At 47.6% G+C, this 15,416-nt stretch overlaps 1 protein-coding gene across 2 annotated transcripts; it reads left to right on the top strand.

The window, feature by feature from the left end:
- Nucleotides 1-25: 25 nt before the first annotated feature.
- Nucleotides 26-15,416, top strand: atl (atlastin GTPase). 2 transcript variants are annotated; one of them, XM_089561735.1, is made up of 10 exons: nucleotides 26-314; nucleotides 472-820; nucleotides 895-1,107; nucleotides 1,443-1,661; nucleotides 1,729-1,893; nucleotides 3,094-3,150; nucleotides 4,472-4,543; nucleotides 5,224-5,373; nucleotides 7,909-8,190; nucleotides 15,162-15,416. In XM_089561735.1, the coding sequence occupies exons 2-10, from the start codon at nucleotides 500-502 to the stop codon at nucleotides 15,279-15,281; spliced, it is 1,599 nt and encodes a 532-aa protein (XP_089417861.1). In that variant the 5' UTR covers nucleotides 26-314; nucleotides 472-499; the 3' UTR covers nucleotides 15,282-15,416. The 2 variants fall into 2 exon arrangements, with proteins under 2 accessions (XP_089417861.1, XP_089417860.1); XM_089561734.1 differs by having other exon boundaries at nucleotides 28-314; nucleotides 490-820.

Genomic DNA, 15,416 nt, shown 5'->3' with positions numbered 1-15,416 from the left:
GTGGCGGCAGACAGTGGCGCCGACTGCGAGCCATCGTCGTCGTCTTGTCGTATTGTGCAAGCCACAGACCGAGCTGTTCCTTGGAGGAGGAAAGTAATCGCTTCTGGCAGCTAGTAGTAGTGTTGTTCCGAACGGCCACCACTACCTGGGGTGGCCTGACTTCGTGGCAGGGAGGAGTATCTTGTCCGTCCGGTTGGAAGGACGACGAGGCACGATTCCTCGGCGAACAGATGCCATCGGCGGCCAGCGCACCTGCGCTCAGGTGATGAGCACCTAGCTGGATTTTCGGCCGTGGAGGAGTTTAGCGCAAGGACGTAAGTGCAAGCGCCCACAGCATTTTCCTGTTCCTGCGGCGCGTGCCGCGGCCCCTTGTGCGGGGGCGATGGACAGCGGCTAAGCCGCCGTCGCGCGGCCCGATCTGTGCCGCTCGGCCGCGCCAGTCACGACCAGCGCCCGCGTGTCCCGTTGCAGCTGAGCGCATCTACGCAGGAGGGACGCGATGGTCGAGCGCATCGAGACCGGTCGGCCGGTGCAGATCCTGCGCACCAAGGATGACCACAGCTTCGAGCTGGACGAGGAGGCCCTGGGCCGCATCCTGCTGGCCGACCACGTCAAGGATAAGCCCGTCGTGGTGGTCTCCGTAGCAGGAGCCTTCCGCAAGGGCAAATCCTTCCTGCTGGACTTCTTCCTGCGCTTCATGCGCAACGGGGGCCTGGGGGACTGGCTGGGCGACCCGACGGCCCCGCTGAAGGGCTTCACCTGGCGCGGGGGCTGCGAGCGCGACACGACGGGTATCCTCATCTGGGACGAGGTGTTCCTGGTGAGGTCGCCGTCATTGCGCGAGCGCCGTGGACGGGCGCCGTCTGACGCGCGCGCACGCGCCTTCCGTCGCAGGTGACCACCACCCAGGGTCAGCAGCTGGCCGTGTTGTTCATGGACACGCAAGGCGCGTTTGACTGCGAGTCCACGGTCAAGGACTGCGCGACCATATTCGCCCTGAGCACCATGACCAGCTCGGTGCAGGTCTACAACCTCTCGCAGAACATCCAGGAGGATGATCTGCAGCACTTGCAGCTCTTTACCGAGTACGGTCGGCTCGCTCAGCAAGTACGTTGTGCTGCCTTCTACGAGTGGTAACGTGAGCGCGTGGCCTTCAATGGAATCCTGCGCCGTGGTGTAGAATGCCTCGCGAGTTTCTCGAAAACATTCCACTTGTACTCGCACTATGTCTCTGCTTTCGTTGAAAGCATCCTCTTTTCAGTAAAAACCTCCCAGCGTGCATCACCACTTTGTGCAAAACGAAATGCACCTGACAGTGCACCTGCACTTGAAGGCCATGCACTTGTGTCATCCACTGACAACTATGCACTGCATGTGTGGTGGGGTAATAGCACATATGCTGCACCACTTGGCAATGAGGAACGTTGTGTTTGGCCTTGCAGGACATGAGTGAAAAGCCGTTCCAGAAGCTTCTCTTTCTGGTTCGGGACTGGAGTTACCCCTACGATGCGGATTATGGTGCAGAAGGCGGCCGCACCATCCTGGAGCGGCGGTTGCAGATCTCCGATCGGCAGCATCAGGAGTTGCAGCAGCTGCGGCGGCACATCCGGTCATGTTTCTCCGAGATTGGCTGCTTCCTCATGCCGCACCCAGGACTCAAGGTAAGGAAAAAAGAAATGCTTTCGAGTTGTGTGGGACACCTCGAAACCTGTGCTTCTTGCTGGGCAGGTGGCAACCGCAGCCTCGTTTGACGGTCGCCTCTCGGACATTGAGGACGACTTCAAGGAGCAGCTGCAGGCACTGGTGCCCTCATTGCTGGCACCAGACAACCTGCTGGTCAAGGAGATTAATGGCCAGAAGATCTCTTGCCAGGAGCTGTTGGCGTACTTCAAGGTAAGAAGAGCTGGCAATCGCCTTACTTGCCGCAAGGTTTGGTTTCTGTTTTTTAGGATTGGGTTTTGTCTATTATTCTGGTTTACGTTGTATACTCTGTGTGTCACATACCGACTGTTGCGTAAATCAGAGAAAATCGAAAAAAAATTCTCTCGGCCTAACCGCACGTTTGTTCGGGCTCAAATTTCGCACAGAGGTTGCATTTGGCGGTCAGTTTTGTTTTATACCACATTTAGGTGGGGTACTTGCCTGATTCGGTCAGAATTATTTGGAAATTCCCGTCGTCTGCGGCGACGGGGAACCAACCTCAAAAGGCTTCTCAGCAGTGGTACCCGTAGCACCATCTCGTAACAACCGGAGAATTGAGCCCTCTACCGGGGAGGGCGGCGTAGGAGGACTTGGACTCGCATCCAAGTCACGGCCATGGCCTTCTCTTGATCGCTGTGCGACCGCATTTTCGGTGATGTTTTGCACTGCTTCGCAGCAGACAGCACCAAGAAAAGATGATCTGCTCACCAATTTAGCACAACTGGGTTTCTCCGGTTGTTACGAGATGGCGCTACGGGTACCACTGCTGAGAAGCCTTTCGATTTTGGTTCCCCGTCGCCGCAGACGACGGGAATTTCCAAATAATTCTGACCGAATCAGGCAAGTACCCCACCTAAATGTGGTATAAAACAAAACTGACCGCCAAATGCAACCTCTGTGCGAAATTTGAGCCCGAACAAACGTGCGGTTAGGCCGAGAGAATTTTTTTTCGATTTTCTCTGATTTACGCAACACGCGTTAATTTCCCCCTCACGGACCTTTCCAAGAAGTGCTCCTTGAATGTTTCCATGTTGCTCTCTGGACTGTTGTGTGCGCCTGGCACAAGACGCAAGAATGGTGGAAGTGGTAGCTCAAGCCTCTTGTGCCAGTTTGCAGCAGTCCCAAGAGCAGCTGTCGTGACGTCGCTGTGTGTGTGCTTGATAGAAAGGTCTGTGTACTCCCTCTGTATCAGAAATAAATGGTCCTAACGTGTGGTATTTTACTTTGAGTTTCTGCCCTTCCTCTGATCTGTCTTGGTTCGACACCACAAAATAGCGAGGATAGGCTAGACAGTAGCCAATCTCGAGGAGCTCAGAAACTGAAACCCGCAGTACAGCACTTGGTCAACTGCTCCCGTGAGATACTTATCACTGTGTTCTTGCACTCTTGCAGGTCTATGTAAACATCTTCAAAGGAGACGAGTTGCCTGAACCAAAATCAATGCTGGAGGTGAGTAGAGCGTGGCTTTGAGCACGAAGGGAGAATATTCTGGAATGGAAACTCTTCCTATCTGCTTCAGCATGACCTGAATACCAGATGGCATAGCATGTGTGCTTGAGAAATTAGAATGAAATGTTGCACAGTGCTGTGTGTTGCACTTTGCTTAGTGGATAAGAGCGGTTAATTGCAAGGTACAAACATCTTGCTTGACTCCAAGCCACTCAAAGTATACTGGGTGTGTTAAACCTGGATTAAACGAAATATTTTTATTCAAGCAATAATTACTTTATGTTTAATTCAGCTCTTCTGTAAGATGCAACACATTAGGCAGATATCATTTAACCCCTTCAAGTGCTGCGTTCACTTTTGTGTACACGACCTGAACAATATCAAATTCCTGGTCAAAAAGCTTCAGTGTCTACAAATGTGTTTGCAGTAGAAATATACGAATGCTCAAAGTTCTGGCATGGAACCATCTCAAGCCAGGCATGCGAAATGAATGCAAAGTACTGTTTTTAAGATGGACACTTGTGTGTTTTAAAGTAGCTCTGGTGCAGCTCAGCTCCAGTGAGTGTATCTGTTGGTCTGCTTGTTTTGCAAGCATGAGTGTCATAAAATGCCTGGAATGGACTGTTTTCTTTGACTTTTTACAACAGTAATGAGTTAAAAGATGCATAGCTGAGGCTGTGAAAGCATTGCTAAGTAAGGGTGTGGTCATATAAGGACCTGACCGAAAAAACATAATCATCTGGGAGGTTGGGAATAGGTTCTGTGCAGTTGTGGCATGCTGCTTTGCAGAATCTTAAACATTAGTTAGCACTTGAAAGGGTTAATGAAATAAAGAAAGAAATGGGTGTGGGCGAGGCATATAATGAAGGCTAGATAACTGATGGCCGTTAAGGGTAACTGAATGAATTCCAAGAGAGGGCAAGTGTAGCAGGGTGCGTAAGAAGGTCAGGTAGGAAGTTTTTCGGGAATGAGGTGGCTGCTGCTGGCACCGGACAGGGTTAATTGAAGAGGCATGGGAGAGGCCTTTGTCCTGCAGTGGACGTGCTTAGGCTGATGATGATGCTGATGTTGATTGGGTTAATGAAAGGTTCACCTGCAGGCTTTCAGTTGAAATCCTGACTGTAATCTGTGCTTAAGGGCCCATTGGTTTTTCCTTTGTCTGTTATGCACCCTGTACAAAGACACACCCTGTTACACACCCTGTTACACACCCTGTACAAAGAACTCTCACTTCGCACCAAGGCGCAGAGTTTCCATTCCTGTATACTCCTGCGTTATGGCTTTGGGCTGCGTGCTGTAACACTGTCGTGCCGTCTTCCAGGCAACAGCTGAGGCGAACAACTTGGCAGCCGTGGCGACGGCTAAGGACAAGTACGCGAGCAGCATGGAGCAGGTGAGTGCCTGGTAGCAAGGATGTTGAAATTTACAAGACTGCAAGACTCAGGAGAGCCTCGTCACTAAGTGGCCAGTACTTGGGGGCTAACAAAAAGGCTGGATTGGGTTTAAGGTCATTGTAACGAGCAGTAGAGAGAGCAGTTAACGTCGACCGACAGAAAGAAAGCAGCATGGATTTGAGAGCAAGTACGCGTTAGTGATATCCTGGCTGAAATTCAGGGGGAGAAAATGCACTGTAATCAGATACAAGTCAGGGATTTGCAAGCCACCTGCAGTGTCACACTAGCAGGTGTAAGGTAACTGACCACATCATCATCTATAGGCCAACACCATTAGTTGTAGGGTCTGCTTTGAGATGCATTTTCCACTTTTAGTCTTGCATTGTGTCCGACTTTGGGTCAGTACATGTAATGCACAGAATAGATTGCCGGTAGTTTGTTAGGGTTGCAGAGTGATGACAACGGGGTGAGGGGAATTGGGTCAAGAGAAACGGAGGCCCGGGAAGAGTGGTGGAGTTCGGGAGGTGTGCTCCATTGGGTTGACTGCAGCTGGCACAGGGGCAGGGCTAATTACTAAGAGAGGCTTTTTCTGCTGTGAACTTAGCCTGTCATGATGATGATGATGATAGTGTTGAGCGAGTGGTTCTTTTGCGACAACTGCTGTGGTGCTTGTGTGCAGCTGTGCGGTGGAGACCAGCCCTACCTCAGCCCCCAGGTGCTGGAGAGCCACCACCTGAGGCTGCGCGAGTCTGCGCGGGAGCTGTTTACAAGCACCCGCAAGATGGGCGGCGCGGAGTTCTCCCAGCAGTACCTGGAGAGGCTCACTGAGGCAGGCTCCCTTCTGTTTATCTTATTTACACACACAGCAACCTGCAAAACCCGAGGCCTGTCAAAAAAGGCCACTGCCGTGCAACATACAGTAGGTCTCTTCCTCCATTTCTCTGTGGTCGTCGGCACCCGGCAGCTGAGTGTCAGTGCTAACTGCGGTATACGCTGCTGTGCTGCTGCAGCCTGCATTACAAACCCTGTAAAGCATGCCACAAACTATGCTTGCATGGCTGGCAAGTATGAAAAATATGGCATGGCTGCAAAGATGTAAAAGTCAGTAAGCTAAGTGGTTCAGTGGCAGAGGTTGACACTACTGAGAGGAAGTTGTGGCCATTCTGGATTGCTCTGTCTAGTTGCTGGATTAATGGACATTATTCTAAATATTAGTGGTGCTATTTGTAGGCTAAAAAACTAGGAGGTGTTCTGTTAAGCATCACTTGCTCGAACTTGACTGCATTTGGCGCTGTGCAGACTTAGTACTAATCTCTTGCCGGCAGCAAAGACCAGCACTTGAAGTCTACTGGTTTTATGAAAAATATGTTTGTGGTGGCTGTCAGCTGGGCTAATGAACTGACTGCTTCTCGAGAGAAAAATTTTTTCTCAAGATATTTAAGATGTTAAGGGTTTTCGAGGTCATGTCCCCATTGATCATCATTTGGGGATTACATGGCAGCCTGTGAGGGTGTCAACTTGGCTTTGTATTTGGCATGGGACGTAGAAGAGTTCGTCACTAGCAGGAGGATGTTAGCTACTGGTTCCTGTGTAAAGCTTTTGGTAATGCTTGTGCATGTGGTGTTGGTTGGCAAGTTGCTTAGCACCAATAACCCTTATGTTGTCATTTGTGCCCCAATTCAGGCATCATCTTGGTGTGGCACTAATCAATGCAACTTAGCACTGAAGCAGTATGAATTACTTGCCAGGCTGAGCTTGTCAGGCTGAGCACCAATTTTTCTCAGAACATCCTTAAGATGACCAGGTTCTTCCTGCAGTAGACTACTTAGATCAAGCAGTCAACACAGTGGCAGTGCTTTTGCATGCGAAAGAATGAGTGCACGAGGACCAGATAGTAGAACAGCTTGTCCAAAGCATTCGCTGTTTATTAGAAGTCATGTGGAAGCCGGCACGCATGCATTAACATTGTGCTGTTATCTGGCCAGTGGGAGAGTCTTTTGTTCATGGTATGTCTCTGCAGCTTCTGTGACTTTTTTTCTGCCTTTGGCAACAGTGGGTAGTCAGTTAAAAGTGCTGTTTTCCCCATTCTTCCTTCGTGGGGTGGTCAGTCTGGCATCTACTGTATTTACTCTCATAATTTGCGCACTCCTAATTTATTAGCCCGGTTTAAAGGTTGTGCTCACACTTTTTGTGCTCCCTGCTGCGCGAGACCACTCGTATGCTTGTGGGCGCTTGCAAGGCAGGCTGGGAAAGATTGGCATGACAGCATCGCAATGTTCGGCTGAGAAGGGTGTGAGTGCCACTCTAAGGAAGATGTTATTGCCAAGCCCAAGTTAAAGTGAAGTCATATCTTATGCATGTAAGGGGTGACCACCACCAGCGTTTTTGGGCAAGAATGCGAGATTACAGCAAATGGAACCAGTGTGCCATCATTGTCTTAATAATAACGCCCCCTTCCCGAGACACACCAAAGCACAAATGGGAATGAGTCGGCACCATCTAAAAGCCATGACTAAGATAATGACGATATAATTATATAAAGGCAACTGGTACGTATGTGCATGTGTGTGTGTGTTTAAAGGCAGCTGCACCACAGCTCATCGATCTATTCAAAATTCCTAATGCACACTATACCATATATTGCCACGTATAAGTCTGCCCTTTTTTTTTTTTTTTACAAAAACTGTAGTTGGAAATTGTGTACCGACGTATATGCGGAGTCTAACGTAGTTTCTCCCAAGCCTTGGGTAGCACACCCCAGCGCAGATTCCCATTCCCGGCAGGATACTGACTCCCATTTGTAAAAAGAAAAAAGTCATTAAAGTTGTTTGTTGGAAGGGAGGGTGTATGTATAGGTGGCAATACTGAAAGTTGCTAATGCTAAAAACGCCCCATAAATTGCCTATCTTGCCAAAACCGCTCGCTTATTCACATTGAAATTTGATGCAGAGATGGCATATGACTGTCTTGCTTTTTCAAACAAAGTTTAGATAATTTATTCATATGCCATCTCTGTGTCAAATGTCAGTGCAAATAAGCGACCGGTTTAAGTTAGAGTAGCATTTTACAGTGGGTTTTTAGCACTGCAACAGTCAGTATACAGCATATGTTGTGTGTTATGACCTTCGCATTTTTTTTTAGCACTTGTTCACAAAATCTCACGCAATTTGCATGCCTTGTTTTTTGAAGCCAGAAAGAAAGTGCGCAAATTATGCTAGTAAACACTGCACAGAGCAGTATAACAACACAGTGTAGGCTTTCTGTGCAGTCTTTATTTTCCTTTTTTTTAGTCACGTGACCATTCTGGCTAACTGTGTGTGTGTGTGTGTGCACGCACTCGCGTGGTTTGGCTTGGGGGCTGCAGGAGATCGACCAGACATTTGAGAACTTTGCCAAGCACAACGAAAGCAAGAACATCTTTGCGGCGGCGCGCACTCCGGCCACTCTGTTTGCCGTCGTGCTGGCCTTCTACTTTGCGTCGGGCGCCTTTGCCCTGGTGGGGCTGTACTCATTCTCCAACTTCTGCAACCTCCTCATGGGCCTGTCTCTGCTCAGCCTCTGCACATGGGGATACGTGCGCTACAGTGGCGACATGCGCGAGGTGGGCGCCCAGATCGACACCATCGCGAACGTCATCTGGGCAGGCGTGAGTATCCCTTTCCTTCTTTTATTTCTGCAGCAATAGCTGTTAATGACACCGGTCTGAGGATTCGTGGTTTTAGTGTAGATGTCTGTACAGTGAAGGAGTGAGAGGGTGGTCTGAGAGGGAAAGTGAGGAGGCATTTTACTGACATTGTTTTCAACACATGTAGCACAGCCCAACAGCCATCAAAAAGTTCTCACGTTACACAGCATAGCATGAGCATGTCTTTCTTTCTTTCTTTTTTTTCCTGTCCTACTCTTTGGTAGCCACTTGATTGAAAGGAAGTACCGTATTTTCCGGTGTAAAAGATGCACCCGCCATATATGCAGGCTGTCATTGAAAATGTTGGTATAATATAAGACGCACCGCAGTTTACCCAGTTAGGCAGTAAGGCTTAATTAAACATGCTTGTGCGACCATAGCGAAATGCACCGTACCTGTGAGAAGTTCTTAAGCAACGCGGGGAAGTGATCATAAAAGGCAACACTCACACCATACTCACCCACGTTTTAGCAAAAAAGAAAGAAAAAACAAAACTCTCCCATATGTCCATAACAACATTTTATTTCTACTTAAAACCTTAAAGTCTTCATCTTCGGATGCGCTATCAAAAAGTTCGCCCATTTCTGGAGGCAACGCGGATGAAAATTCTCTTCGCACTATGTACAAGGAGCAAAGTTGCAAAAGGGGGCTGAAAAAAAACGCCAGCTTGTCTTGGCTTGTCTTGACAATGGCGAGAAGTGCGATTGACGCCATCTTTTGGCATTTCACATTACTTTTGCTTGGGGCCTCTGAAACGGTCGCGCGTTTGTGATCCCGGAAGTCGTCATCCCCGCCGTTTCATGATAAAGTTCACCTAAAACAAATTGCGCACGGCGGTCCCCGCATTGATGTATTAACCGTGTTACAACCGCGTCATTCTTAGTGATATCTTTTCGGTGAAAAAGTCTTGAGCATGAACCTGAGTACATAATTTCTGAACTCGCAAAAAAAAAAAACGAAAAATTCGCGTATAAGATGCACCCTCGTATAGGACGCACCAGCAAAATTTGACAAAAAGCTGCGTCTTATACACCGGAAAATACGGTACTATAGTCTGAAAAGATATGCATGTGATCATTGTAGTTTTGACTGAACAGGATCTGTAAACTTTTCCTGTTGTGGTGGTCGATTCTCTTCAGCAAAAATGATAGTGCAGGATAGAGGAACTAAGTGACTAGCTCATGTATTTCATTCAGCAGCCTTCTTGCAGAAATAAACTATGTTACAGCACCATAATTTGAGCAGGTTAAGCATTTAGAAGGCCTTCAGAGCATGACATACTGGACACTGCTGATGAGGTGCTTTGCGCACAACGGTGAATGTAGTGTTTCGTGTGCAATAGGAAGGTGTGATTTGTTGTGCAAAGTGTTACATTCTGATATTGTAGTATTGTAGGTATTATTTATTTGTGTATTCTGTAGTCCGATTTATAAGAGACTAAAGCATGCTGGTGCATAATTTTGGTGCAGTGAAAAAGGAACACACTGACGGGTGAAAAAAAAATGGAGGAACTGGTGCTTTGGTTAGAGATGCACGAATGAACGTTTCAGAATGTGACACTGTTCCTTGTATCATGAAATCACTAGCAAGGTTATTAAATAACGACTGTTTGAAAAGGGGAGCGTTTAAAACCTATTTCAGGGAATGAATGGTATTACCATGAGTGAGATTAGCAGTTTTTATAGAAAACAAAAAGAACAGAGGAAGCTGTGCCTTATCACTCCAGGGTTTCAAACTGTTCTGTTTTAAAGCAAAGCTGCGGCAACTCTCTTAAATGATAGCCTCAGCACTGAGTATGCGCAGCCAGCCACCGTCTGCCAGGAAACCGGGGGTGGTTGTTTGGGTGTCACTACTGAAAGAGGGGAGGGGTTCAATATTAGCCATGTTCTTTTACTTTTTTTTTTCCATCGAAAATATTGGGTTCAGAGTAATTTTCTTATGTAAAATTTCTTGCTTAGGGGGTGACAACCACCCTCCTGCCCTGCTCCTATATATCCGCCCGTGCAGGAAACATTGTCCAGTGTAGTATTAAAGGTGCAGTGAAGAGGAATCTGAACTCATCTTTTTACCGCGGGAACTCTATCTACACATTCCGAGCATGCTTAGAAACTTCGACTTATTGCCCTGTGTGGCCGATTTCCCTAATTAAATCGAATTAACGTTCGGCTCCCGCCTTTATTTTTGAATTCTCCCTGTACGGTGGGCGGAGTCGACCAACACGTGGAGTGCCTTTCAGCCAGCTCCGTGGAGGCTTTGCTTTCGGTTTATTTTGTTTTTTTAGGTTTCCGTGAATAAATAGTTTAATTCACAGATAATATAGCTGCAAAATAAGCCCGCAGAAATAAAAATACGGGGGGGGGGGGGGCTATTTACTACTACGGAATACTACGTATTACTCCGCCGATGGCAGAGCGACAAGCCGCCACGGGACTGGGCGAAAGGCACTCCACGCGTTGGTCGACTCCGCCCACCGTACGGGGAGAATTCAAACAAAAAAGCGGGAGCCGGACGTTAATTCGATTTAATTAGGCAAATCGGCCACACAGGGCAATAAATCGCAGTTTCTAAGAATGCTCGGAACGTGTAGGTTGAGTTCCTGCGGCAAAAAGAAGAGTTCAGATTCCTCTTCACTGCACCTTTAAAGAATGCAGTGCTTCTGCTGCAGTTCTTGCATCACTGTTTACACTGACTAAGATTGTTTTCATTCACATTCTAATGCTTATTTTTCCCTGTCATTTGAAAACGAGTACAGTAGGACCTCTTTAATTGCTCGTTTTTTTGCATAGTTTTTGAAATTGACTCTTTAGTTCGACCCCGTTTATAGTTCGGAAATCTGTGCAGTTTGGGCTGCATGCATGGTCCCAGCCAACACGTGTGAAAGTGAATGGCATCATACGCTCGTTAATTCAGACGGGCTCCTGACTGGAAACCGTGTCAAGGGGTGACCAGCACAGCTAAAGATCTTCCCATTATTTCTTTTTAAGCTTAAATTGCGTGGCACCGTCTTGCACACAAACCTCCAGTGCGCATGCAGTGGCAGGCATAAAATGGTGTGGCTGCATAGTTTTGGTTTCGATTTTCTGATGTTCATGTTGACCCACTGCGACAGTCAAGCACAGCTGTGCGACAGCCAAGCACAGCTGTGCGACAGCCAAGCACGGCTGTGCGACAGCCAAGCACGGCTGTGCGACAGCCAAGCACGGCTGTGCGACAGCCAAGCACGGCTGTGCGACAGCCAAGCACGGCTGTGCGACAGCCAAGCACAGCTGTGCTGGCCTTTCCTTTTTTAGTGCTTGGTTTTTCCGTTCTCTATCGAAACTGTGTGCGTAGCATGTACGTGTAGCTGCTTCACAGAGAAAACACCGCTTGTGAGGAGGCTTGACTGTTATGTTATCTCGTCATATCGTGGAGGAGGCCCTGAAGGCCTTGACCATTTTGAAGCAGTTATGCTCCGACATTCCCGACAGTGCACGCACAGTTAAGGATTTGCCGGAACTTCGAAAAATTGTCGTTTTGCGGTGCAGTTTTTATTGTAAAAGCTGGGCAGCTATCACATGGATTTTTGCTTAATAGTTTTGCTATGACACAAATGTTTTTTGGCAGTTTCGAAGCGGGATCATTCGATGGTTCGATTCTCAGATAATTCGGATGTCTTTGCTCCCCTTGTAAATCTGAATTAAAGATATTCTACTGTACTGGCCAAGCCTGTTTTATGTACAGGTTGTGGTTTGGTGCATAATTTTCCTTTGCTGCATACTGTCAGATGCAAAATGTTTGCATTAGTTAGAAAGCTATTCAAATAAAGTTTTGCTTTGAAGTAGAAAAATGTTGCATGTCTCTGCTGGGTAGGCGATTAAACTTTTTATGAATGAATAAATTTAATTGCTTAAGAATTGTTAGTATAGGTGCATGTATTGCCTGCATCAAATGAAACTGGGGCAGGATACCTGCAGTGCAAACTCAAGGAGTAAAAAAAAATTAGCTGCTGTATATTAATTGCAGACATAATTCGTTAACACCTCCACGGAGCTGTCTCCACATCATTGAAGTTAAAATCAAGCGTGTTGATGTTCTCATCCTCAACTAAAATCTTGTTCTGCTGTTCTTGTGTTGATGGTCTGGTACACGCTTAAAGGTGCACTGAAGAGGAATCTGAACTTGTCTTTTTGCCGCGGGAACTCGATCTACACGTTCCGAGCTTTCTTAGAAACTGCGATTTACTGCCCTGTGTGGCCGATTTCCCCAATTAAATCGAATTAACGTCCAGCTCCTGCTTTTTTTTTTTTAATTCTGCCTCGTACGTTGGGCGGAGTCGACCAACGCGTGGAGCACCTATCACCCAGTCCCGTGGCGGCTTGCCGCTCTACCATCGGCGAAGTAATACGTAGTAGTCCGTAGTAGCAAATAGTCCGCGCGTATTTTTATTTCTTCGTGCTTATTTTGCGGCTATATTATCTGCGAATGAAACTATTAATTCATGGAAACCTAAAAAACAAAATAAAGCGAAAGCAAAGCCTCCACGCGACTGGGTGAAAGGCGCTCCACGCGTTGGTCGACTCCGCCCACCGTACGAGGCAGAATTTTTAAAAAAAAGGCGAGAGCCGGACGTTAATTCGATTTAATTGGGGAAATCGGCAACACAGGGCAATAAGTCACTGTTTCTAAGAATGCTAGGAACGTGTAGATCGAGTTCCCGCGGCAAAAAGACATGTTCAGAATCCTCTTCAGTGCACCTTTAATGTGGTACCATTAGTACATCATGTTCAGAACAAGGGAATAACAAAATGGAGTCAATTTTAAAACAGTGTGCACTCATTATTATGAAACACTAAAACAAAACTAATTACAAACAGCAGCAATTGCCAGCTGCGCTCAGTAACATTGAACTTTAAGCTTAAAACAGGACTGCAGCCATTTGAGCGAGCCCACACGAGCACTGCATAAGTGAAACTGCTTGTGTGGCACTAGTATCGGAGATTTCTTGCGGCTTATCTTGCCAGGGTGCAGTGGCTGTTAGTGCATGCCTGTCTTTTGCTTCTCTTTCGGCGTTTTGACTCTGCCATTCCAGTGCAAACAGTCCTGCTAGGGCTGTGCGGCATGCGCATTGAGAGATACTCGAGGGGGAAGTGATAAGGTCACAGACACTACGCATATCTCTCCCACTGCTTATCTCGTGGTCCTTGAGCTTCCCCCTCACCATTGCTCCCATTGTGAATTATTCGGCCAGCACTGGCGTGTGACTGCGGGCAGTGCAGGAGAGCGAAGTAAAAATGGAAAACACGTGCAAACACAGAGTTTTGAGTGGTGCTCGCACACTATATAATGTGAATCTGTATCACATAATGCATATGCAAATTCATATTAATGCAGATTTATGCACCCTTTCTTGCCATTTTCTGTGGTCATGCTTTAGAGAGATCTAGAGAGAGGTTGAAAGAGTGTGTGTGTGTGTGTGTGTGTGTGTGTGTGTGTGTGTGTGTGTGTGTGTGTGTGTGTGTGTGTGTGTGTGTGTGTGTGTGTGTGTGTGTGTGTGTGTGTGTGTGTGTGTGTGTGTGTGTGTGTGTGTGTGTGTGTGTGTGTGTGTGTGTGTGTGTGTGTGTGTGTGTGTGTGTGTGTGTGTGTGTGTGTGTGTGTGTGTGTGTGTGTGTGTGTGTGTGTGTGTGTGTGTGTGTGTGTGTGTGTGTGTGTGTGTGTGTGTGTGTGTGTGTGTGTGTGTGTGTGTGTGTGTGTGTGTGTGTGTGTGTGTGTGTGTGTGTGTGTGTGTGTGTGTGTGTGTGTGTGTGTGTGTGTGTGTGTGTGTCACTTTTGTTGGGTTGAGAGCTTGCGGTATTTTTTTTTTTCATTTTTATATAGGGCACATAATCTTAAGTTTGGTTGTTTTTTTGGTGTTTACGTCCCAAAGCGACCTATGAGAGACTCCTAAGTGTTCTGTATTATATGACAAGATGGCTTCAGCCTTGAAATACCTATGTAGTTACAGTTAGCTTACTCTAGATATAGCCAGCCCCGCCGCGGTGGCTCAGTGGCTATGGTGCTCGGCTGCTGTCCCAAAAGACGTGGGTTTGATCCCGGCCGCGACGGCTGAATTTCTTTGGAGGAGAAATTCGAGGCCCGTGTACTGTGCGATGTCGGTGCATGTTAAAGAACCCCAGGTGGTCGAAATTTCCGGAGCCCTCCACTACGGCGTCTCTCATAGCCTTAGTCGCTTTGGGACGTTAAACCCCATAAACCAACCAACCAACCAGAAAGTGCTCTGTTGCCGACATGGGAATAGCAACAGCAAAAAAGTGCAAGAAAAAAGTGAAATGCTTGGTAAACTTGCGTAAACTTCCTGCTGCCACGCTATGTACCTCTACAATCCAAACGAGAGTCCCGTGATTCAAGGTAATGGCTAGAGATTTTAAGACACCAATATTTGCTTATCTGACACTGTTTGCCAAGTTGAACTATTTTTTTGTTTCATTTCCACGTTTTCATCTCATAAAGTGTTTTCTGGAACAAAACATCATTTCCAAGTTGATTGCTTTGTATCTAGTTTACGTTTTGTCATGCTTCGCTCCTTGAATGCAAGCTGCCTCTTTCACACGGCTACTCCACACGTGTGTGCTTCCTTCCCGGCCCTCTCCCGAGCTTCACTGGTTGAAAACAAACTGCCAGGTTCTAGTGCAGACGCGCAGTTCATGCTGGTGACAGGTGCAGGCTACATATGGAGACAGTCGACACCTCGTGGAAATTTATCGCACCTGCATCACCCGCGTGCATTTGTTTCAAGTTAGTTTTCTGGGTGGCGGACAAATTTTCACACACTCCCCAGAGGGCGCCACATCTTATGCAAAATGGCGCCTTCATGCATTGCTCTACAACGGAAGCAACCAGTCACGGCAACGGGGTCTGTGCCTTGTGAGACACCCTCTCTCTGTTCTCCATTGCAGCTGCTGAAGCCGTTGTACAAGACTGTGATGCAGGACCGGGTGCTGCCACCGCACCTGACGGGGGGCGCGGGCGAGGGCACGAGGGCCCCGCCCCCCAACGGCCGGCTCAAGAGCAACTGAGCCACTGCCATCCCAGGAAACGCCAAGACTCAACACACCACCGAAGTGCCTTGTTGCGGGCCCCACTCCCCCCCCTCCCCACTCTCCGTTTCTCTTTGTACCGTTAAGGAGGAATAAAAAGGCCCTCGTTGTGCA

Source organism: Amblyomma mixtum, chromosome 9 (assembly GCF_055824585.1).
Source record: "Amblyomma mixtum isolate Tamu chromosome 9, ASM5582458v1, whole genome shotgun sequence".
NCBI classification, from domain to species: domain Eukaryota; kingdom Metazoa; phylum Arthropoda; class Arachnida; order Ixodida; family Ixodidae; genus Amblyomma; species Amblyomma mixtum.
The sequence above is the reverse complement of the archived record's forward strand: the minus strand, read 5'-3'. Positions and strand labels throughout refer to the sequence as shown.